This window comes from Neodiprion virginianus, chromosome 1, assembly GCF_021901495.1.
Source record: "Neodiprion virginianus isolate iyNeoVirg1 chromosome 1, iyNeoVirg1.1, whole genome shotgun sequence".
NCBI classification, from domain to species: Eukaryota; Metazoa; Arthropoda; class Insecta; order Hymenoptera; family Diprionidae; genus Neodiprion; species Neodiprion virginianus.
The window spans coordinates 24074971-24100466 of NC_060877.1; the positions used below are offsets into that span (position 1 = coordinate 24074971).

Here is a 25496-nt window from a genome sequence, read left to right on the forward strand (position 1 = left end):
GAAAGTTTTGTAATCTTCTAGGCGAGTGGGATGATATTGCATTGCGCGTTGAGAGTACGGAGCTTTTTTCAAGTAGGTAGTTGCAGCTTTGAGGTGCGCTTCTCATCGGCAGCGTCCACTATAGTATACTCAGTATTCGACCCCTGGTCACAGGCCTTGCGGCGTCCGATCGATATCCCAAAGTGTCGACGATAAGGATCTTCCTGCCTCGGGTTCGCAGCCGAGGGTGAAATGAGTGAGAGGACTACGTATAAACTTCATGAGTGAGTGCAGTCTGGTGAATTAGTTATAAGATCCGATTCGCTAAGCGCACTGCGTACGTCAATTTCTAGCCCATAGAGTGCCTCCGAGAAAACAGATGGACCAGATCCCGACCGTAAGTCAATCCCATCATGTAGACATTTGGAAAGTTTTCGCGAAACCCAAGGATCAACCGAATTCTTACATCGTGTCGAAGAGGGTAGGAAATCGATTCACGATAATAAATTATCCGGATGATTCAGCTCTGCGTTATATATATATATAACGTCGACTTGGCGTCGAGAACGAAAGTTTTAAACTGTCTTCACGTCTGAGGCACAGAGTTTCACGTTTCTGATCAAATAATGAGATAAACTTATCACTTTTTTTTGCCAGATTGCTGCACCGCACGCTGACTCGATTATACTGCATCTTTCAACAGCCGGCTGCAACGTCTGGTGCAACCGCTGTGCATACAAAAAATGCAAACAAGTTTAGTGCGACTTATGCATTTTAGCCTGTTGTAGTGACGTGATGCAGGGGTCTTGGCTTCTTCTTGTAGACTGCGTACAGTTTTTCACCTTCAAGTTATTGCATCTGTCATGCATTCGATGGCATCGCGAGTCTTCCTCGCTACTTGTTCTTTGAAAAACTCTTTCATCTTGCTTTGAAATGCGTTAATATCACCAATTTCCGTGCCGCAAGTAACAAAAAAATCCGAAATGAAACAGGAAATGAGTTTACTTCCAGGCCTGCAGTGACGCAACCCGCACATAGTACAATGCAACTGCACTCTGATATTTGAACCTCGGCAAAAGTCAGAGCTTGATATCGCGCTAGCCGGGAATATCTGATCCAATCGTGTTAACTAGATGAAAAAAGTATATCGTTCGTAGAAGAGTTTATTCCTCAATATACCGAGGAGGTGACCTCAATCGAACATGAGTACCGGTACATTCGAAAAAATCTGAAAATAGAGTAATCCCATGACTCGGAAAAAAAACTACCCTCATACCATGTGTACGAAAAAATAATGAATTTTCAGCGTCATGTGATGCTGGGGAAAATATTTTTTATAAATTCCTTGCGCTAAATTCTTTGAATCTATGATTCATCGAGGTCAGGTTAAAATAAAAGCTTGTTTGCTCTGATTAATTGAGAGTTGTTATGCAACGAGCGTTGAATACGCACTGTAATACACAGAAAAAAGGGAACTCTAATTCTTACCGGTATCTCCAGGTGACAAAAATTCCAGCAACGACGATCAGAACGAAGAGACTCGCGCCGATTACACCGACAAGACACGTCGGTCCGCAAGAGCTGCCAGGAACTACTGAAACACCAAAGCATTGGGAGTAAGAAATTTTCATATTCCATACAGCTTTGTCTGCAGTTTCTGCCGGATGAATGAGAATTCGTGCCTTGAATAGAATTAGATAATTAAGATATATTAAGATAATGATATCAGAATGATATCGGAATGCCAAATTCGATACCGCCGCGGTGACTCTTGAATCCTTGATAAAAAACGAACTACCGTACGTTAATTAAGGTTTACGACAATCACGGTAATGATCTTGGCGATGTAATCCGGCCTCGATCCCGTTAATATTAACGATTATAACGGTGGAAACAAGAACCTACTGCGACCCGAAACGACCTCGTTGTTGTTTCGAGTTAGGATTAGTCGACCTTAGACTCGGCTGCTTGTATTGCACGGCTAATTGCTATTATAAATATCGATTCTCGACCACCCCAACGATAATGGTGATAAGTGATGAGACACAGGTAATTCTCTCAACACCCAAAATAGTTTTCTTTCTCTTCTTATACCGTTACTATATATCTCTCTATATTATAAAGATATCTTATAGTTGTTTCAGGAATCCAGCCCTTCCGTCGACCACCCGTCATTCCCTTCACTATCGCCACATTTATACCTACGCAGATTTAACCCAATTTAATCCTACGTTTATTCCCTTATGGCTATGACGATTTAACCCTGTACCATACGTACATATCTGTGAAGATTTAACCCTTTACCCTACGTATATGTACACCATTATACCTCTACAGGTTCAACCCTTTTTCCTACGTACATCCCTTATAGCTATGAAGATTCAACCCTTTACCCTACGTATGTACCATTATACCTATACTGATTTAACCCCCTTTACCCTACATAAATACCATAACACCTATGAAGGCTTGACCCTTCACCTACTATATGCACATCCATCTAGTAATCAGGGATTTAACACTCACCCCTTTACACTTATACATCCCTGTACCTACAAAAATCTGACTATATGTATGTTTGTCAAATCTATAGAATATTTCCACTCTGGGATAGTTGAAATCGAGTAAACATTATCTATTCTGGAAATCGAAGCTCGCTCTCAATACACGATGTGAAAATTTGAGTAAACCAGCAGCTCCTTATCAAACATACCTTTTTCCGGTCCTGCAATACCGGCCAGGCTTTTACCATCTTTCTTTGACTTGCCGTTGGATCCAGGACCTCCATGCGGGCCGTTTTCTTTCTTCTGAGTTGTCCTGGGACCGCAGGTGCACTGCAACGTGTCAGTGCACGAGCACATACCCAAACCAACGTCGATTCCTCGCCCTTCCTTGTTAACGTGAGCAAAGTGGACGTCGGCTGTGGAAAAAAAAAAAAAAAAAAAAAAAGAAACAAATACGCATATAAAAAAGAAGTAAAAAAGAATTATGGTTCTCCGTGCTGAGAACGATTTCATTTGTTGCGGTTTCCAACCGTTACAATGACAGATTAAATATTATTAGAGTTGCTAGGAAATTTGGTACAAGTAACTATTCGGTGTAATTATAGTTGTCAATACTACATTTTTTAGTTATCGCCTTACGTTCGTTTGGTTTGTATAGTTTACTAGATTATTATTCCTGCACCAACGTCAAATTGTCACAACACTTGTACAAGCAAATATAGTACGAGTAACGGTAAAAAAAAAAGAAAAAAGTAACGTGTACTAGATTTTCTGATAACAGTGACAAGTCAAATTTCCATCTTGTACCCAGGACTATATTTTTCACGCATGGTGTCAAATGAGACCAATGGACCGTGCGCTAATCGAAACGCGATAATTTCTTTCTATGTATACAACTATATTGAAATTTGGGAAAACTCACATTCGATGACGCAATCCTGAGGGCAAATTCGAGGGTTGAGTTCTTCGAGGGCGTCGCAAGTTTTGTCTGGACAGTGTGAAAGGGACGGCGAACAAGTTTCGTACCGCGAAGTCATGACCATAGAGGCGGCACTCGCTTCATTCTTTCGCCAGCTGCATTCGGGGGTGAAGTTGCCACTCCTGACGATTACACAGAATTTTGGTTGTGCAAATACGAGGGATCAGACTGTTTAACGTTATTTGCACAACGTTAGTAGTGAAAATTTCACAAGCTTTATCTCACGTTAACGATCCGCTGCCCACGCCGCAGCTGCTCTTGCAAATTTCCTCCGTCTCGGCGTTAGCGCAGGAATGTAATCCCACCGATGTGCGATTACAGGATGATCCGTTCACCAGGTGAACTGTTAGCGAGGTCGTTGATACCGTGCCGTTTCGGTTACGCCACTCGATTTTCAGTCTGAAACATCCGTCATTTAGCCGCGGCTGAAATCCCTTACAACACTCTCGAGAATCTTTGAAACTTTAAAGACGACCAAACGACCTCTTTTAAATCATTTCTCAGGCAAGAATTCACAATTTAACAAACGCCGTTAACTTCCGTTAAAAGAAAAAAAAAAAAAAAATCATACGACTGTGATCTAAAAAGTAAATGGTAAATTTCCAAAATCTTCAATAAATCGTTACGGAGTTCGATACACATCTGTGCACAACTTCGCGCAGCTTGTAGAATCCTCGGTGATAACTTATTACGGTACATTAGCTATCCGAAAATTGCCAGCTTTGCAACTATTGCGGAAAGTGATAAATTCTTATGATAATCCTGAGGGCATTGTATTATAATATAAGTCACCGATTCCTTTGTTACTCGGAATAGTTAATTGATTAATTGCTCACGTTATCGACGACGGTGCGGATTTCAATTCCGTTGTGTTGGCCACGTAGACGATGCCGCCGCTTCTGGTGATGTTGAAAGCCTTCGAATTCCGCAGGGTGAAAACCACTGCCGAGTTTGGGGAAACTGAGGGTGCCGCTATGCGAGAAAATTGCGAGGATCCACGGGCTACTCGGATGTTTTTGGGGTATGATATCGGATGCTGCACGGGAACAGTTGTCGTCGCTGACGATACTTGTCGTATCGAACCGTAAAACGACAGCGTGATGTTCACCTGGGATAGGAATGTGATAGGTAGAAATACGGGAGAATTTGTAAATATCTTTTTTACAACCCCACACTGAGAAAAATTTCATTTGATATAGTAACTAGAAAAATTCGGTAAAACAGGTATCGTTGAAAAAACTGTTTCAATATTGTTGGAATTACGAAAAACAAGATACACGTAACCATTTTGCACTATCGTCAATCCTTTTTTGATAATTGTGACGTAAAATCAGTTTGTGCGGCTTACTCTACCCTTTTAGTTAAATAAGGCTTGAACTTCAATTTATTGTTGCGCAAGCATTAAATTTTCACAACAGTTGCAAGAAAATATTGTAACAGTGATCGTAATGAGAAAGAATAGTAACGGATACTACAAAACTAATTTTCATTTTCTACCTAGAACTGTATTTATCGATTGTGGTAAAAAATGAAAATAGTTGAGGACTGAGCGGTAACCGGAACTAAAATTTTCTCTCAGTGCATGATAAATTAATTTGATGAAATGAAATCCTGAATACACGGATGATGAGATAAATTTCACTTGTTACGAATTACTGGAAAATTTTAGTATGTAAGTATAAAACAGTGGTCATCTTCGCAATATCGGTTTAAATATTATTGGACTTACAAGAATATGAGGTACAAGTCACTGTTTATCATAATTATAGTTGTTAGTAAACTTTCCTGTGATTGCAACGTTGATTCTGTTCAGTTAAAAACATTTTCTCATTGATTCAAATTACTTGGACATTAGTAACAATTTTGTTCCATCGTTTCTAATATTTCTCTCCGAACTGCAGGTTTGACACGCGCGTAGAATGGTACCACTTTGCTCTAACTACGAAAAACCGGAGCCGTAGCACTTAGTAGTAGCACTTAGAAAAAGGATTGGCAGTCTATTAATAGATCTCGGGGTTCATTTTTGTGAAAAAATACAGCGATCAAAGTCTTTAGATTGTTAAACCGTGTCTGTAACTTCCTCGTATTTTCTAAGAAAAATATCGATGAACTTTGACTCCGGATCAAGTTATCCTATAAACCTAATCGCACAAGTAGAAGAAACAAAACTAGGGGAAAAAAATCAGACCCTTAAAACGAGATTTATTTTCAAGGAAAGATCAAATCGGAATCGCGGGTTGGATTTGCCGAACTTGGCTTTCATAGCCAATAAAAGGATACCCTGATCTTACCGCGATACGTGGAGTTCGCAGAAATTGGACACTCTTCAATCTTCGCTTATAAATTATTTTACCGAGCCTTGTGTATGAGCGAGGAGACAAAGGTTAAGGTCATCGAATCCTTTTATTACTCTAGCCTGGCAGTCCGTGAAATCTTATCTTCAGGCAACACCATTCGTATTATACCTATGTATACATGACTTAACCAACGCGTGTATGCAGTATTTATGGCTCAGGGTAGTTTCCGGTTGTGCTTGCTATGCAGCTCTTGACTATTTTCATTTTTTACCATCACCAAAAATTATGGTTCTGAGTACAATGCGAAATTAGGTTTTGACGAGTACAATTACACTAAATAGTTTGGTAGCACATTTATTGTTAGAATTTTTTGGTAACTATAACAAACGAAGTTTTCATCAGTGTGGTAAAAATTTACTCAAAAGTTTGAATTTGCTACTTCGTTCAGCCCCGATGGTCGGATATCTGGAAAAATTTCATCAGTACACTTTCGCGTTTTGCAGCTTTTAAAACTGGCAATCCAAAGCATTTTACTCATCACGATTACTCCAATATTTCTTCGATTCTTCTTATATCCTCAGTTTGTTCAGCAATATATGCAATTGATCTAATATTTGCTTATAAAATTCTTAACAACGTGATTCATTGTCCCGAATTACTATTTAGGTTTCGTTTTTTTGTTCCAAGCAGAACTTTATGACACAACAATTACTATTTCTAAATAAACTTGAACAGCAAATCTTACTCTGCAATTGACCATTTATTATCATTATATAATGAGAATGAAAATTGGTTTGATCCTACCATCGCTAGTTTTTATACTATATGTAAGAAACAACTCTAGAGCCTTATTTGAAAGTATGAATAGTCATTTCATTGTAAATTATACTACACCATTGTGTCACTTAATACTTTATATCTATATTGTATTATATTTTTTTTATGTACAAGGGTATATCCCGTTAATCTCTGATAAATAAATAAATACAGATGCTAGTCACTATTTGACGCTGTTGAATTGAAAATCGATTAATGTATATTATACACCTTGCTCCGAAAATTCTGATTCCTTTCACCTTGCACCAGTCTGAAATAAATCGAAAGTCTATTTTCTCAAGTTCAATTTAAACTGTTGATCAGGTTTGGAAACGTCTACGAAATATGTCACGAACAGGCCGATGTCCAGTAGCCGTGGCTCGCAGCCAATAGGAGGGCTTAGAGGGCCTTAAAATGTCATTAATACCTGTCAACTACACGCGGCATGCGGAAAAACTACAAATAATATTTTGTACATCGGTTCGTGACTAGATACGATCGCGGAATAAAAATACCAGAAGACATCAACCCTCCGGATGCACCCTTCGACTACCACCGAAGCAGTTGTACGACTGGGAAAAAAACCGCTGCCATTATTTCTTGCTTCGAACCTTTAGAAGTCTTAATATGTCAACGGTAAATTAAAACAGTTTTGTGGAAGATCGTAAAGGCAGATTTGGCATTTTTTTTTGTAAAATATGCTTCTTTAGTACATATTTTGTATAATATGTTTATTATTAAGCTGCACTACCAAAAAATTCGCAATTTGGCGCTTGCGGAATTTTTCAAATTTGAAATTTCAACCCAGCCTCTTTAATTTAACAAAAGTTGAAAACGGTTCGTTTAATCAAACAATTAGTAAAAACCACACGGCGAGTTTCTCCCACGGGTTGCTGGATAATCGCGTGGATAGGGCATTGATTTTTTTCCGGTTATTAATTGCTCCCGTAGGTGGCATTTTTTGCGCCCACGTTCCTACACCACGGAATAACGATTCATAAAAATTCCAGTGGGGTACAGGAAGCATAATTGAGAAAAAAAAGCTGAGGACGAGATTGCAGCAGTAAAAAATACGCAAGGTTGGCTATATCACAAAAACAATAAAGATGATACATCGTAATTACCGATTTATCGCCGTGTCCGCGTAGCAAGCTCTCGTCGGTCATCTGCAGGACAACTTTGTACGGCGACCTGGGCAGCAATGTCGTATTCGCGTACAACCCTGAAGAAAAAAAAAAAGAAATTCTGAGTATAGAAATTTTAACAGCTACGACAAAACAGAGTGAGTGTCAAAAAGTGGAATGGCCACACGATGAAAGCGTCACAATATCGAATTTTCAAGACAGCGAATATCTCTTTGATAGAATTTCAAAATGTAGAAACGTCAGAGATATGTAAAAAGCGATTATATAGAATCGTCAGAATTATGAATAAAAATAGGCAGCAGACCGAAGTATAGAATCAAACAAATCGGTTCGTTTGCAAAAATTTTATTTATTCTAACGGTTACTCTACAATACATAAAGAACTGACTGTACTCTTATAAGTCTGACACTACTAAAAATACATATGGAATTTTTGAATCGACCGTAATAATTATTCAATGACGGTTCAACCCAGCCGATTTTCGTCAATTTTAACACCACCATTTTTGACAATGTACATTTTGACCCAATTTTCCGTACCTCAGCTTTCTACATTTTGAAACTTTGCGGAATAAATTATTGAGTCTTTTAAAAATGGACACAGTGACACTTTTTGACTCCCAGTCGCGTAAAGGCTCAAAGTGACGAAACTCACTGGTGTAGATGGCCATGGAGGCAGGATTGGTGTGATGGTCAACGAGATAGGGTTCGTAGTCGATTTTGAGGGCGTTATCGACGTCTCCCAACATCCGAACGCTGTACTGATTTACGGTCATGGTATCCGCGTCCTGGATGATCAAGTCGTTCTCGTCAAGCCTGTCCCCCTGTTTCCGGACAACGAACTCTGTACAGTATCGTGACGAAAAGAAGAGAAAGCCCACCCTTTACCCCGAGAGAAGCCTCCCCGAAATCTCATCCTACGACTGTCACTTTCAAACCGAAGGAAAGCGAGCTTTGGAACCAACTGCAGGAGTCGGGTTTTAATCAGGATGTGCCGGAGGCTTTTACGCAGCCTTTCTCTCTCCTTCTCTCCTCCCAACTTTCTCTTGCTCGTTTTACTCCCGTTATCTCTTGTCCAGGGCATCGTTTCACTCCGCCTCCTGCATTCTGCACCCCGACATTCTCAATTCTCAACAGTTTACAGTCAGTCATACTCATCCCGAGGTCTGAACAACGGTTTAATCATTTACACAATACGCGATCCCAACACCCTTTCACCCCTGCATTGGAATTCTGTTTCAGTGCAAACCGCAGCTCTGACTTACATGAGGCTAAAGTTAGTAACGTTAACGCAACGAAACATCAAGAAGAAAATCATTATTGCTCAATGTTAGAACGACTTTCAAGGAGTTAGTTTTTCAAAATAAGAGCATGTCTTGTTTATCATCGTTTACTAAATCTTGGACATTTCCAACGTGTGCGAAGTAACGATTTTTCCCAAATATGCATCCTTAAATTAACATCCACTAACTTCGTCCTCGTTAACTTACCGCGACGAAGTCCTTGAGGTGAATTTTTTTGAAGCTCGGAAATTGGGGAACGGGAGGATTGTCGTCTTCGTCGAGGATGTCGATGCTCAGTGTCGCGTTCGAGACATGCTGGTTACCCGTCTTCTCATTCCAAACAACGCAGCTCACCAAAATGTTCATGTGGGGTCCGGGACCAGGGCCAGTTGGCTTCGGCAACGTGTCTCGGTCCAGAGCAGCTTCAGCCTGGAGACTTTTGTTCACTATATGAAAATATTTTGTCCCTGCGAACAATTTTTTGGAAACATTTGTTCAGGACTTATTTGCAGCTGCTGAAACTGTTGAGGATAAACGCGAAAATTTATATTTCATTCCCGAATATGATTATTTTTTTCTTTTATCGCATGTAAGGTACAACAAAGCAACAATAATTGAAACCAAATTTTCTAAAGAAGAAAATCATTAATTTGAAAAATAACGTATTTCCTAAATAATTGGGAACAAACTGCATAATCACTTGTTCAAAAATATCTCCGATGATTTTGGGCTAGGTTCCATTTTTTTAATAATATAATAGTGAAGAATTGAGTCGTTTAAAAAAATTTTCTTATCCTCGTACGAAATTGATGGTTGAACATTCTATTACATAGAGAAACACAATACTTAATGCAATTACAAAAGTCAGTGTTAATGCAGTTTTGTTACAATTGTTGAAAAAATACTGAACATCGAAGAAAAGTGTATTTATATTTACATAAAAACTTGTATCAAATGAATAGTTAACATTTGAGGATAAAACAAGTATCATTTTTAAATTTGAAACCAGGCCACTGTACTAGCTGTATTGTTATTTTTATGCCCAATGTGGCAGTTGAGAATTTATTTAACTTCTTGACAGGGTGAATTATTTACGAGCGTGAAAACTAATTTCGAAACACATTAGTGGGGTTAAAAAAACAAAACAAAATTAAAATAGCTATATCGACAATCATTCCCTGAATGCGTTCAAGATTGTGCAACAAACATTTAAAACATACGTATATTGACCCCCATAATATATATTATAAACTTGCCGCGAAACAAAACCGTGAAAATGCAAGGATAAAATTAACTGTGTACAGTTCAATTTATCACGGTGTCGTTTGAGTTGCACGGTTGAAAACAAGGTATGTACAAAACGTGCGCAAATAATAACCATTAGATTCACTGACGCACGTATACAAATATTGAAATTGCAATTTAGCGCGGATACGTAGGTATAATAACGGCTGGAGAGCGAAAATCCTTCGTTCTCTATAGCTGCGGTTATTTCTACTCCCGTGACGTATTAGATAACCTTTATGACACAAGCTGGAAACGTTCCGGATAAATTGAAACTAGAATCGGAGGGAGTGAGGGAGATTTGTGGGGCGGTGTTTGTGTCGATCACAATGCAAAAGATGTTTTAAATTAGTTCGGGTTACCGCTTAGTCCTTAACGTTGCGAATAAATGTTTCTCACAAATCATTGAAATGGGTGAATTAGAATCAAGAATTAATGCGTTTTTGTATACACGAAGAATGAAATTCATTTTAGTTTTTTCCAGGGTTAAAGGTTTGTCCATTTACCGTTTAGCAGCTCGTAACGTGTGACGTGAAAGTCTGGACATATCGTGGCATAGACTTCTGGTCCAAGTCGGCCAAGCATGGTGGCAGGCTTGTTTTCGTATATTCGGTACTTCGAAGTGTTCCAAAAGCACATGTCCTGCAAAGTGAATTGCCGAGTAATGTTTAGTAATTAATGGATCGATTATTCTGGGCGGTACGCAGAAATGTAAAAGGATCAAGGCGCTTATGAGAAGTCATGAAACGAATGGAAAGTGTGACTATCTCGGTGTCTGTGTACCCACTTCGTACTTCGACAGAAATACAAATTCCCCGTACCAGCTGCTGGATGTAAAGCAGTCATCCCACCCTTTAAAATTGTTGGGTATCGGTATAAACGTTTCTACAAACATAGAATTTTATTTTATCTCGTACAGCTACACAGAAACCGTCGACGAGTTTTAAAACTCATAAACTCGGGACGTGATGTCGTAAAACTTGGTGTCAAAGCCTAATGCCAAGTCAATACGCCGGCGTTATTGCACACACGGATGATATTCGTATAAACGTGACTCTTGAGTCATAAAAATATCCCCCCGGAAAAGCGAAGCACAGAATTTTCGTCCTGGAATTCTACCAATCAAAACTCGGCCACGAGTGACTCGGCTAATCGCAATCGAAAAAAGCTCCGATTCTCTTGACCGTAGGTGCTTAACGGGTATCTTTTACCTTCACGTAGGGTGTACAGTTCAGTTTTTTCCCCTCCGAGGAAATGCTCTCAAGCTTAATTTCCAGCTCGGCGTCCGATCTTCCACGTGCCGTCGCCTGCACGATTATTACCTTTGGAAACTCTGAAATTTTAAAGATAAGATTGACGTGAATGGATAAAAAAAATTGGGCGAAAAAGAGATACAAGCTGCTTCTGTGCACGAATGATAGAATTAATCATCTCGTCGAGAAGGTTTGTCAGGCAAAGCTCGATATCGTTCGTTAATTTCACGACGATGTAGTCTTAGATTCAGTATTTATCAAATTATTAAAACGTAAGCTACGTATAACTCTAGAAAAATAAAAATTAAAAGATTAAAATACAGTGAATACTGCAATTATAAACGATAGCTTGGAATGATATCGATGCTTTATTTCAAACCGCTTCAAAATGTTGAAAACACGAGCAGATTCGTTCGATTTCACTCTGCTACGGCGCATTTTATTCACGGATACTATTTTCTAGAAAGTCAGTGTAGCAGATTATTTCTTCAAATTGTCAATTAAATATTGCTACTTGTTGATACATAATCAATATCAGTGCACTGTATTCTCAAATATTTAACGATGCCAACATAATGAAAACAGATGTCAAAGTTATTTTGTATAAAATAATCTTCTGAATAGAGAGAGCGATGATATGGACTGAAATCAAATAAATTTACTATATCTTTGAACATTTTGAAATGATTTGAAATGATGCGTCAAAATCTTAGCTTCTGTTCACAAGTCCAGCATTTTAATAATTCTTTATTAGCTAATGAAGTTATGAATTTTATGATCTGCGGAAAGCTTCGTTTCGCTTCAACAATTTCAAAGTTTTTCCTGCATAAAAATATACGTGCAGTATGAGGAGAAAAAGTAATTATAATTTGACATCAAGTTTTTAAAATTATTTGACACTTTGCGTCTTGTGAATTTTTATAACACGAATTGCACTTGATGTGCCGCATTTTATTTGAGAATCTAATGGCGGGGTATAAAAATGCAAAAGATCAAAAAGTCGACGGTTAAAAACGTTAAAAGACCGCAAATACGGTAACTTATCTAGTAGAAAAATAAAACTTGATAACGCAAAAATCTGTAATTAATTTCTACAGAAATATTTTTTTAAGAATGGGCAAGATTACGGCAAAATATTGAATCACAAAAATATCGAACAGTCAAAAAGTCGACTTTTCAAATCTCAGACTCGTGCCTTTTTCGAAAATTTACGAATCCGAATTTATCAATAACGACTGACCAAAGACTCGAATGATTGAAATCTCGAAATCCTCTAAGTCAGAATGGACAAAATACCGAAAAGCTGCAAGACGTCAGGAGCACTTTTATTCTCTCCAACGTCACCAGTTGCAGCTAATCGATGGCGTTGCGCTTCTGAAGTGACACTAGGACGCGTACGTGAATGTGGAATACGATTTAATGTAGCAATGTCTTGAATAAATTAAACGTACGAGGAACAAGACGTACTGTTTGAATGTTATTAAAAATTTGTTGCCTGTTCCTTTGCCTTCTTGTTTTCTTTGATGACACAGGCGATTGTCTAATACGATGAGATAATCTTGATAAATCTAGCATCGAGTTGACGAATTTCACAAATCCCGAATTTTCAGCAGATTCGGTATTTCGTCCTTTCGGGATTCTGGCCCTTCTGTATTTTGCATATTGAAATTTTGTTCGTTCTGAATTTTGATTTTCGCCAGATAATTTTATTGGATATGAATTATCATCCGCTCTCAATTTCTAATTTCGGAACTATTCAGTTTTCTATATCTTAACATTCTGTGCTCTGTTCATTCGGAATGTAGAGTGTTCGAAAATACTTTTTCAGATAAAAGAGCATTCGGTTAAATGAACTTTCAGAAAAACTGTTATTGAACCGAGTGATTCATGGAACACACCGGCCGTTCATTGCTTAAAAAATTCGTATCGCGAAAATTTCGAGCTTTCGACCGGTCGACTTTTTGACCTTTCGAGATTTTGACCCGCACCCGAATCTCGTGAGTACAATCGATGGAATTTAGTTGCTCAATATCAAGCCATTGAGCAAATTGATTATTCTGGAGTAAATATATCTCATCACGGCTAAACCCCTTTTAATGCTTGACTAGCGGGAGATTGTTCAACCATCTAAGGGCAAACTATACCTATAAGGTAATTGATGGACACTTGATACTAGCGATCGTCGTTGATCCAACGTCGTGACGTTGACGTTAATTAGCTGAAAATTGGGGTATAAGGTACATAAAGTAAGGGTATACTTACCTCTATCAGTCGTGATCGATAATTTCAGGTCTCCGGTGGAAGGATTTAAGGTCAGTGATTTGTGGGACGACGAGGCGATAAGGTACTTTAGGTCCGTGGAAGCGACAGAGTCATTCCTAAGTGCCCTGACCGTGACTAGGCTGACATTTCCAATCAATTTACCCCCGCCTTTAGCTAGGTAAGGTAACCTCAGGGATAGGTCTGACTGAGGAAAGTACAAAGCTGACACTGGAACAAAAAGGTGGAAAAACATTTCCGGTAAAATCGATGATATCGAGTAGAGGATTTACAGAGGCGACGTGAAGAATTAAGAGAATTCATAAAGCAAACTGTGATGATATCAGGGATTTAAAATTGAAACTAAAATTGATTGACTTGATTATTGCGACAAGAGAAGAAATTCAAACCGTCAATGAAAGCTCAGTTGTATTTGAAGTACGAAGCAATGTCGCGATATGCGGTTCGCCTTTAACCCCCCTGCGCATATGAAATCCTGAGCAAAGTGATGGGTTTGTCAGGGAAACTATCAGACTCTATGTTTTTGAGGGCGCTGAAACCGGATTTCGCATTAGTTTTCCGAAATTCAGAATGGCCAGGCCATTATTGGCCAATTTTATGGTAAAATTCAAATTACATGGGCTCTCCGTGTCGCTGAGCACGAATATAAGGCTAAAGTGCGCGATTCACAATGGCCGTGTCAAAATTGGACAGGTCAATATTCAATTGGCCAATTTCATGGCCAAACCCAAACTTTTGGCGAAACCGGTGAAAATTCGGGTACGGGGGTTTTTAGGGTCGCTGAGCACGAATCGAAGGTCAAAAGAGCCAGATTCGAAATGGACAGGTTCATATCGGCCAATTTTATGGTCAAACCCGAACTGTTGGTGAAATCCATGCAAATTCGTGTACAAGACATAAATAAATTTACTCAATCATTTATTTTTTTATCGATCCTTTCTGAGTCGAAATAGACATATTGGCTTTGGGGATGTCAAGAATCTTCTCAAATCAGTGCAGCCAAAAAATTTTGGAAGGCGTCGTTGAAGGCAAAATTTCTCAGTCGCACTGTCAAATCTGCCGCTTTTGCGCTGTTCAGTTACCCTATTTTCCTTTGTAGTACGGGAAAATGTCAACAGATGGCTCGGAATCTACAAGACCACAAAAAGACAAAAAAAAAAAATACAAAAAAAGAAAAAAAAAATACAAAAATACAAAAAATTGGAATACAGAATTTCTGGATTCCGATAACAGGTTCATGATCAGCGGCCTCAAAAACCCCCGAGTATGAAGTTTCAGCCCGTTTCCGCCACTTTTAGATCATTCCTAGATGAGAGATAAAAGATCATAATTATCCACAATTGTAGACAAATTTTCACCATTTTCCGTGTCATATTACAAAAAATCTGAGCCTGATTGAAATTTATAAGTACGCACCTCTGTAAGCTGTGCTCATAAGCTTTAATTCGCGCTGTCAAACACCCCGAATAAGTTAATGCATCAAAAGTTATTGATGAAAACTCCGACTCCGAGTATACTCGGGGTTGTGCGCAGGGGCGTTAACGGTCATTAATCACATTCAAAATCATATTTTTGATTAGATTTTTGTGAAACTTGAGGGACTCAAACAATCTTCTAAATTAAGGAGACACACTTCTAATCAAATTACGTTTATCAGTTTATAAAGCCTCTCTAATTATTCTTATAACACTCTGCATTCATTTTCTTCTTCACGACTTCTTACAGGTTATCAAACTGTCTCATAATAAGCCGCTGTGCTATGAAAAATTCCCCTGAGACGGGGTGACCTTTAAAAAATGGCTCCATTTAACGGTATATACAGTATGCGTAAATAATAATTGCACGCCTTAAAATAACCGGACGCTCCTTAATTTTCACAGTGTCGAGTGAAAATTTTGTGATATAAAATTTCTTTGTAGGAAAAAGTGCGCCACATTATTTCCGTATACAATGTATAAGGTATGTGTGTATATATCGGATATCCTAAAATAATCGGAGCAAATGGAACTTCCGGAATTTCAATCAAACGAGATGATGAAACCTACGTTTTTCTAAACGCTTCGGTGCCGGATGCGTACTAAGGAAGCGGCTTTTTTTTTCTTACCACTCGAACAACGAATCTCCGTTTTTTCGTTTTCACTCATTCAACGGGAGACTTTTGATGTCTGAGATGATGAAAGGTTACTCAATGCCCAGTGCAATAAAACATTAACTTGAATTTTGTCATCATAGAAGGGCAGAAGGATGTCGTTTGATAAGTGATTTCACTAACAGGAGTAAAAATTAAAAAATAAATGAACTAATTCAAATATATTTATAAAATTGGTGTGAATTTGATTCTATCGAAACAGACTTAAATTTCAACAAAGTTACGAATCAGGTGAACGGAATTATTTGTTTTATCAATTTTTTTTTTTTGTTTCGTTTTAGTACAATTCGCGAAAAACCCTGATATTTTACGTAGCTGAGACGCATTGGCAGTTGTATTTTATCGCTGTGGACAGATACCCGTGACATTTCAAACATATTTATCATCTGACCCTGAAGCATATCACCTACATCTCGAGTAGCATAAAATATTCGAAACACTCGAGAAATGAGGATCATGAATTTTGAGTTTTATAGAGCTGCCACATGAGCCAAAAACGACCCTGCGTTTCTCACACATGCGTCGATATATTTTGAGCATGTATTTGCCTCGCCTCAAACGGATCGCAATTTGCGAAGGATCAAAAAACTAGGATCTGAAATTTCACCGCAGTACAACTGCTGTTCAAAATGTAACATTGTTTAATCTTCGCGATTCTCACTAATACGTTTTACTCGTTGCGGGGAAATAAATTGGTGTACATTACATACGAACATATACATTCGTATATATATATCGTATGTACCTATAAGGGACTTAATCGATCCTAGCGAAGAGGGATGAGCCGCTTTGTCGTCGATCCATTTAGGGGCGCGAAAAGGTTCATCAGTGTTCAATATCGCTAATCTGTTGTTAAGTGAGTTGGGTAAAGGTTCTTCCATAACTTTGTCACTTTTCTCTTTTACCTTTGTCAAAATTTACCAGACAAATTCTTACCCAAGTTAACTCGCCTATGTATACATTATACGTACAGTGTATAACTTATGCGAAAATGCGGTAACCGTGTAAAGATATCACCGACAAAAACTTTCTTTAATATATACGCTATTTTTCTGCGGAGATTTTTCTGCGGGCAAAAAATATTCTACTGACAAAATATTGACCTTAGAAAATAAAAACTTATGGTTGAAAAGATTTCGTACGAATCGCGCACGTATTTTCATAGTTTTAAACAGACGCGATGAAAGAGCTACGACTGCGTAATAAAAACACACAGGGATATGGGGTACTTTTTATGCTAACTTTACTGTTGCCTCGTCTCTGGTTACCATTTTGTTTTTCTCGTCATAACCGCTCCAACGATCCGAAAAAAAAAACTGAAATTCGTTCAGATTTTTCATCGCCAATCGTTATTTATCCGTGAATTCTTGAAACCTTCAAGAATAAGTTGCTTTTCAAAGCTCTGAAAGGAACTTTGCTAATTTATGTTCAATATCCATAATTTTGATAGATTTGCGATATAGGGGAATCAGTTTTTATTTCGGTACTCTGATTGATTTATAGAAATTTCTATTATGATAAACAGAATATTATTGTTCAGCAAGTGTATTTTCGAAACTAGTCGATAGCTAAACACTGATTGACTTCGCGTGAAACAAAAATTTATTTTCGGACATTCTTCATTCGGAAATCTTTATCGCTGAATAATTCGTTGACGTTCTGAAAAAAAAAATCACGAAAGCTACTAACCTGATACTTTAACTGATATAATTCTTTTCAAGTCGTTAAAATACATAAAATAAATTTGGATCTGTTTTTAAAATATCCCAAGATTATTTGTATCTACGAGAAAACTTTTGCGACATAATTAGAAATCTTTAGATACGAAAATATATATTTTCATCTAAAAAAAACTGTGATTACATTTCAGAATTGAACGCATCGTAGATATCTAAACAGATATTAAGGATTGAACGCTAGTTCAGTTAAATATATTTTACCGCATACAGGAAAATTCTTTACGGTTCCCGAACAAGTTAAGGTCACGTAGTAGTCCTATCTTTACCGACCAAGAAATCTCACTCCTTTTCTTCCTATATTGAATAAACAACCGAATGGAAAGGGTTCAAATTTCGAAGTTACTCATATTCCGAAAATTGTCAAAAATCTGTGTGGTTCCTTTTTGAATAGAAACCCCTCTCCGTTCCTTTGCCTGTTTAATAAATGAAAAAAGGCTGAGTTTGCTCAGTCAGTAAAGGTGGTAGTACTGCATGATCTTGAGGAATCATAGGCGACTGGTAGAAAACCTTTACTGGCCAGCAGAAGCCGGAAACGAGTTCTGATGTTGGCGCAACATTTACAGCCTGCATATAACATACATACATGTCTGTTTTCATATAGACAAAACAAACTAACACGTGTCAAGGTGAGCGTTTAATCGATATTTACAAGGCAGTTAATTTTAATCAGCACAGTTGCGTGACGCCATCCTCGTGCAGGCTGAAAACATCCGCTATTATATGGAACGTTAATTTTTTCTTTCTCTCTCTTCATTTACAATAACCCAATGTATCCTTCCGTCCCTTTTACTGATCCTCCGCTCCCTTGCGCGACCTCACATGTTTTCACATTGCGGATAAAAGGCGTAGAATAAACGCGGGGTGTCTGCCGAGACAAATTTATAGTTTTATTGACTTATTTTGTTTACTGTAGATGAAAAATACAGTTCATCAGATTCAAAATTAAAACCTGTTTTGCTAGGTTTAATTAACCTCGCGATAACCAGAAAACGTGTACAAGTATTGTCAATTATAATCGCAATGAATATAATTGCTTATTGTACCACATTTTCGTGTAATTTCAATGATATTATATTTGAATAGCTATCGCGAAGAAGCCCGTTTTACTAGAATTATCTTTTAAATGTAATAAACGAAATTCTTCTCAGTGTACTCGGGGTTAATTTCGGCGATACCAGGAATTCTAGGTTTCGTGAACCGCGATTGAACCCCGAGGGACTCTCGCTCAGACTTTGCACGACAGTGCGGAGGCGCCTATTACCAAATTAAAAATTCAGTTACGATCTTGATTAAGAGCCATACACGTTTTACCACCGATGGTTGTAACACTTTGACTGTGGCATTCAGGCGTGGGCGTCTAGTTGTCGCGAAATCAGCCACAAGCCTTTAAAGTCTTGCAGGTTGCGAAATTCAAAACCGTCGCGATGTTTCGACTCGGGGAATTATTTAGAGAAAAAGTCAGAAGGGAAAGAATTCGAGAGAAATTTAATATCTCGAGCAAGGAACGAGTTGTAAGGAGATACTATCGTCCGACACCGCGGGATACAACAAAATCGCGACAATTTATCGTACAGCGAGCAAAATCGTAACCGAATCTTTACAGTACCTACGTAATTCTTGTAATCGCTTACGCGAGGAGAAGAAAAAAAGAGATAAAACAAATATCTTGCAGTACATAATAAAAGAGACCTAAAAGCCCGCGAGGTATTCGGGGCGAAGTGAAGAATGACACTTTGAGATGGATACACGGATGCGTAATGCGAGGAGGGCTGGATCAAATCCTTCATGAATCACGGTATCAATGATGCATCAGTTCTACAGCCTGGTGGAAAGAATACTGACGATGAGTCAATGTCGAAGAAAAAAACGTGGCATTAGGCTTCCAGAAATTTGAGTAAATCGAGTCGAATTTATTTTATCGGGACGATTTGCAGTTGATGTGGGAAAAAGTGTGAAAATATCGTAAACTGGAACGACGAAATTTTTCGCTGATTATTAACAACTTGTCGGTAACTTTTTTGTTTTTATGCTATAAGCAGGTATAGGTACCGTTCCTCCGATTTTAATTAACGATAGCTATAGTTTAGTCGGAAATTGATGTTGTTTAGAAATTTTCAGGGGTCGAATTTTCAATCAACTTCTTCTCACTTGATGCCAGAACAATCGAACATTATACGTGATCACATGATCACGTTTTATAAGTTGAAAATTCGTTTTATGACTTAGACTAATTTTGTCACTGATGTATGAGATAATCTTGCACGTAACATACTTTACTATATCTTGTAATTTCTAGATCGGATTCGTCATCAGCGACCTCAAAAACCCCCCTACATCAAATTTTATCGAAATCCGTTCAGTATGTTTAATGTACCCTTGAAAGGGTTAAACGGGTAAATCCACCCTCTTGCGGGCACGGGTTAAGGTTGAGATAATAATCTGAAAAAAATGAAGAAATTATCTTTTAAATATTCGGAGCCAATTTGGGGGGTAAGCCAGTCAAAATTCAAAAAATGACCTTTTTCAGGACCACCCTAAATTTTACGTAGATATCGCGCATCGCACAATCGTACACGTGGAAAACTGTGAGGTAGGAATGAATAAGTATAACATACGTAATTCGTTAACGTTTCCCAGTCGCCGATGATGCGGGATTCGCGAGGTCGTATCGTGGGTCACGCGAGAGGAGCGTTAAACCGATGGAGAGGGTGGCTCTTAGGGGTAGTAAACACACATCGACGCACGCACACACAGGCCGATTTCCTGCAAGGTAAAGTTCAAGTGTCGTGTGTGGCTGTCCGAAAGGCGAGTGCTGCGTGTAATCTCGATCGCGAATTGCACCTGAACGCGTATTCGCGTGTCGACCAAAGGCATTCCTTTTTTTGCAAGTGCCATTCCACGTGATCCGGCTTTTAGTCGGGACCTTGGCTTCGCCTTTTGGTTCAAGTTCTCGCCCGACAGAAGCTTCACCTTTTTTTTATATCACGGATATTGTTTGGGAAAATATTTGTAATTTTTATTCATTATGTTGAGTACTTATCAAATTATTGTAATCCTGTGATACGAAAATCTCGTCTAAAATGAAAAAATAGAAAATATTTCAAATAGCTTGGATATCGTTAAGAATCTAGTAGATTCGTTAGATTGTACAATATTTTACAAAACTGCTGACTGTTTTACAATATTCAATTGGTAATATCGCAAGTTTTTCATATCAATTAATATCAGTATGACGTGAGATTGAATATTCAACGATACCCAATATTCCAAATAAGTTTTCAAATGAATTTATAGAAAGTAGTCGTCTGCACAAAATGATACATCGTATGATGAAATTAAAAAACTTTAATCAACAAATAAAGTATCAAAATTTAAGCTTTTCATCATAATTCCAGTATTTACTTTTCTTTTGTTGCAACTTCGCAGAGATTTTCTCATCTTCCGAATATGATAATTTTATAAACGATCAGTGCACGACTATTCCGTGATAAAATTAACAAGGAGTATCGATTCCGGGCCAACCAACCTCCCGAAAAGTGATTTCGATCGTTTAGCAGACTTCCGTGGCGCAACGAGTTCGCTTTCGCGTTTCAACGAGCCGAGAGTGCTCCATGATCTTCTCTTCCTCTTAACCCTTATCCCAATCCCAATTTATTGAGGCTCTAAAGAGCCGCCGTCTGATCCGAGAATGCTGGAAAAACTTCCCCCGATCCTGAAGCGACGACGTCGTCGAGGGAACTCATCGACTTGTACAGGCTTGCTTTAGACCCCGTTTTATTAGCCCATTTGGACTGTTTTATCTTCCTTACTTACTCTGTACTTACTATAATTTTATTTTGAATCCACCCGCAGTGAGCTGATGCGCTGGTTTTAAGCACTTCGATTTTTCTCCGCGATGCTGAACTTTGTATAATACATTAATTCCGATGCTCTTTGCAAGATCAAAGTTTTACTCGATACGCTATAATCCAGTGATATTTTTTAGATTTGGTTATACTCTTTTGAATTGCGATAGCTGAACATTTGGAACAATTTGAGTAAAAATTAAGCATATTAGAAAACAAAATTACATTTAATTTATTCAGTATCATGATTATTTTCCACAAGTATCCAAAGCGATGCTTTATAATCGGGGAGTAAAGAGTAAAAATTGAAAAAGAAATCATATTCCTAACGCGCAGATAAGAAGAACTCGTTTCGGAAAAACGGATGAGGCTATACGTTCCTTATAGCATAGGCCGGAATGCTGGAAAAAATTTGGATATAAATCCTGAGCACATAAAGCGACGATCTGAACGACGTGCTTCGAGGAAACGGGCAATACGAAGATGAGAATTTTGTAACAGAGAACGTGAAATTCTCTGTAAAAAAAATTTTCATGCAAATGGCAAGAATTTATTACTTTTGCACGGGAAAAATAATATAGCTACATCCTTACAGATGTCGAGCATTTTTTGGAATACGTATACTTGAAAAAAACCGTGTGTAATACTTGCTTCGTATATTTGCTAAGTAAGATAATATTGATCATTTTCATTTCTAATAATTGTGACTTTTTTTTTTTGAAGAAGACAAAACTGTATAGTTTTGACTCCATCATTTAGCATCAATCAATATTCCATCGAATAATTCCACGCATTTTTGTCGGGTCCACGTGAAAAAGAATATTCGTATATAGTTTCTTTCGAGAGTGTATAGAATTTTGATTAAATATTGCGACTATTCAAAATCCGGCCGCATTGCAGGTCTTTTGCTATGATAATCGAGTAGTGCCAACGGCGGTCAGAGCCGACCACTCATGCATGTCTGACCCAACGCGGCTTATTTCACTCATCGATTCGTCAAAGCGGTTAGAAGAAGAATCAGTTCGAGAACTTGAGAGATCAGCTCGAGTCACGTTCCGCTGTGCGTGATTGTTTGCCGAAAATCATGACATTTTCATCATGAATTACAAAAAAATACATCAAATGAACAAGAATTTAAGGCCTTAGGTTGAAGTTATTTTGAGCTATGTGTGAACACGAATATATTACTATTTAGCAAAGAATTATCAGAAACAATTTCAAATGATCAACGTTGATTTACAACGATTTCTATTGATTTCTATCTTATAATGCAGTTTTTGTTTATATCCAATGTGCTGTGTGACTCTCATTGAATTTTCATCTTGTACATGATTTCCAATGTTTAATTTTGACGATTCCCAAACGCTTGCCTCGCGATTTCTTCAGTGTATCATATGACTTCAAGTTATTCCCTAATATTTCTAATATTTTAGCCATTAAATTTTCTTTGATTAACAATTTGATTTCCAACTGTTTAAATTCATGATTTCCTTTAGCGAATTAAGTAGCCTTAGCTTGTCATACATAAAAACGGTGCAAATGTCTCAACAAAGTAAGTAGGTTTAAATACGTACAAAACAAAAAAAAATTGCCAACGTAAAAATTGGTTGGTTAAAAACCACGGCTAAAAAGTTTCCTAACCTAAAAACAAAAAACCTGAAAATAAAACCGCAGTAACCGTCTTATTTTCAACTTTATTCCCCGATTCGTTGCATTCTTCGAAGCGAAACTGTTCGTTGTATCTATCTGAAAATAAAGAAGGGAGCGTATAATCGTAGAGTGAAAAAAAGGGGCAAATAAATAGTTGAAAAAAAGTGTTACCAACCCCGACAAGTAAATCCAAACGTTGAAGAGGCTACGCGTACCGTAGGACACAGGAAAGATCTTAGGACGTTGCGCGTGATAATAAAACCAAAGGATTAGGCGGTAAGCTCGAAGCGACTTATCGCCCTCCCTCCCTCCCTTTCTCTCTATTCCCTTCTCCCTCCCTCACAGTCGGCGAGGCAGGGGCGGTTACACGGGGGATCTGCAAGTGCCCGTCGACGATGACGCCGACGGTGGGAAGAAGCGGAGGAGGGTCTCCAAGGAATTGGTATTCCGAGGGCTGTAAGGGCCTATTTATACGCCCTATGGTAATATATGTGTGGCCGGCCCTCGGTCCCTGTTTGTTATACACGCGCTAGGCGTACCGTAACACGATATTGTCAGAGCTGGGTATTTTCGTGGCAGCTCTGCTATACGCGCACTTACGAAATATCTAGGAAAAATAAAGTCGACTCTCGTTCGAAAGGTTTTTACTTTTCCTGTGTTTCCCGCCCTTCGCTAGACCTGCACGTTTCTTCTCTTCGGGCTTTTTCGGGTTAAACGTCGCTGTCGCGTGGACGGTATCGCATGGCGAAAAAACACCCCTAAGTCGATTGACACTCCCGAGGGTGCTGGTATTATCGAATCGCTTCAAACATATCCGAGGTTGCGTTTGAAATCGGTGGAAGTAGATTTGAGTCTTGGGATTTGAATTTTATCAAGATATTAAGAAAATTCAATCGATTCAAATCGAAAGCGCTAATTGGAAGACACGATAATTTGTAGCTGATTGTGAGTAACGAACAGTTTGAATTTATGGGCGAAACGAAACTTGACGGGAATTGTTATAAAAAATAACGTTGAAGAATTTTATAAACTCAATCATCCAGTTATACATTCCATTTCCAAATTCAATCCCACATTTTTTGTTCCTTGTCTCATTTTTCAATTTCAAATCCACTTTTACATATCGACGAGGCGGGATGATAATAAAAATTTATTTCGGTATAAGTTATTAATTTGATGGGTAATATTGAGATAATAAGGTCGGATTATTATTACACTGAATATTGTCTTGTCAACTCGATCAGAGAATACAAATTTATAATGTCTGCAGCGATTTTTTGATTCTCTGAAAAGCAGCAAGTAGGTTTTTTTTCACGAAGGAGATTTCAACACGTTGTATGTATTGAATCTAAATGCAAAATCTATAAGAAATAAACTCCGCAGAATCGTAATTAATTAATTACGTCAGGATATTTCTTCAGAATCAAAAAAAAAATCAACAAATCTTCAGGTCAATAATAAATGTTATCTACCTTTTTACCTGTAAAAATTAACGTATTATTAACCTCCTCGATTCTGGTGCCTTTAGTCGGTATACGCATTTAAATCATCGTTGTTTGTTATTGTAACAGAAATTCACGCTTCAGTAATATTGATTGTACCTAGACTAAATGGTCCAGAAATGAATGGTGATATTTATGTCAAAACAGTTCGAACCCTTAGCGGTACAGCATTAAAGCTTTTAGGAGAAGAGTGTCGGCGGCAACTTATAGATCGATAAATAACTACGTGATATTTTAAACTCATCGTAGCTAGCGTCCCTCACTTACCAAGAAATTGTACGCTTGGGAATAAAAATGGAAAATTGAAAGTCTGTGCAGAGCGATCGAGGGAGTTTCTGATTTGTAGTGTATTGATAACTATAATTAGTTTTATCTTAGCTTTACGCACTCTGCAGCTGCGGTAACGAGTCGCGGGATATATCATCAAAGAAGCGGATGAGGAAAATGGAGAAATTGTAAAGCAGAGGTGAATCCGTCTTCGTTTCGTAAAAATCCATTGGAAAACTGTTATCAATTGAAAATTACGCGGTTGAAATACGTTAACGAACAATCGATCATTTTTAACCGTCACCTGATCTCGCTTCCATTGACGGCTTTGTAATTTTTCTCGTTTCACTGATTCAGAAAAAAAATAACACTTATTGGCATTCGAGAATCAATGACGACGAATGATTGTATCATTAGTTTAATCAAAGTTTGACAAAAAGTCTCTACTTTCAGGCTACACGGTTATAAAGTCGTTACTAGCTGACGCGATATAAATTATTTGCTCCATTCTAATTAATCATCGT

The 25496-nt window shown here is 38.0% G+C and overlaps 1 protein-coding gene across 2 annotated transcripts in view; it reads right to left on the minus strand.

The window, feature by feature from the left end:
• The window catches only part of LOC124299335 (proto-oncogene tyrosine-protein kinase receptor Ret), a 58702-nt gene that overhangs the window by 6960 nt on the left and 26246 nt on the right, over window positions 1-25496 (minus strand). The window contains exons 2-12 of one of the 2 annotated variants that reach the window (XM_046752509.1): window positions 13803-14030; window positions 11499-11626; window positions 10794-10929; window positions 9211-9470; window positions 8376-8544; window positions 7700-7797; window positions 4299-4570; window positions 3688-3861; window positions 3406-3584; window positions 2693-2899; window positions 1468-1570 (exon numbers count right to left, since the gene is read on the minus strand). In XM_046752509.1, the coding sequence (XP_046608465.1) occupies window positions 1468-1570; window positions 2693-2899; window positions 3406-3584; window positions 3688-3861; window positions 4299-4570; window positions 7700-7797; window positions 8376-8544; window positions 9211-9470; window positions 10794-10929; window positions 11499-11626; window positions 13803-14030 (1954 nt within the window). Of the gene's footprint in view, window positions 1-1467; window positions 1574-2692; window positions 2900-3405; window positions 3585-3687; window positions 3862-4298; window positions 4571-7699; window positions 7798-8375; window positions 8545-9210; window positions 9471-10793; window positions 10930-11498; window positions 11627-13802; window positions 14031-25496 lie in introns of both variants that reach the window. The other variant, XM_046752499.1, reaches the window with a different exon arrangement.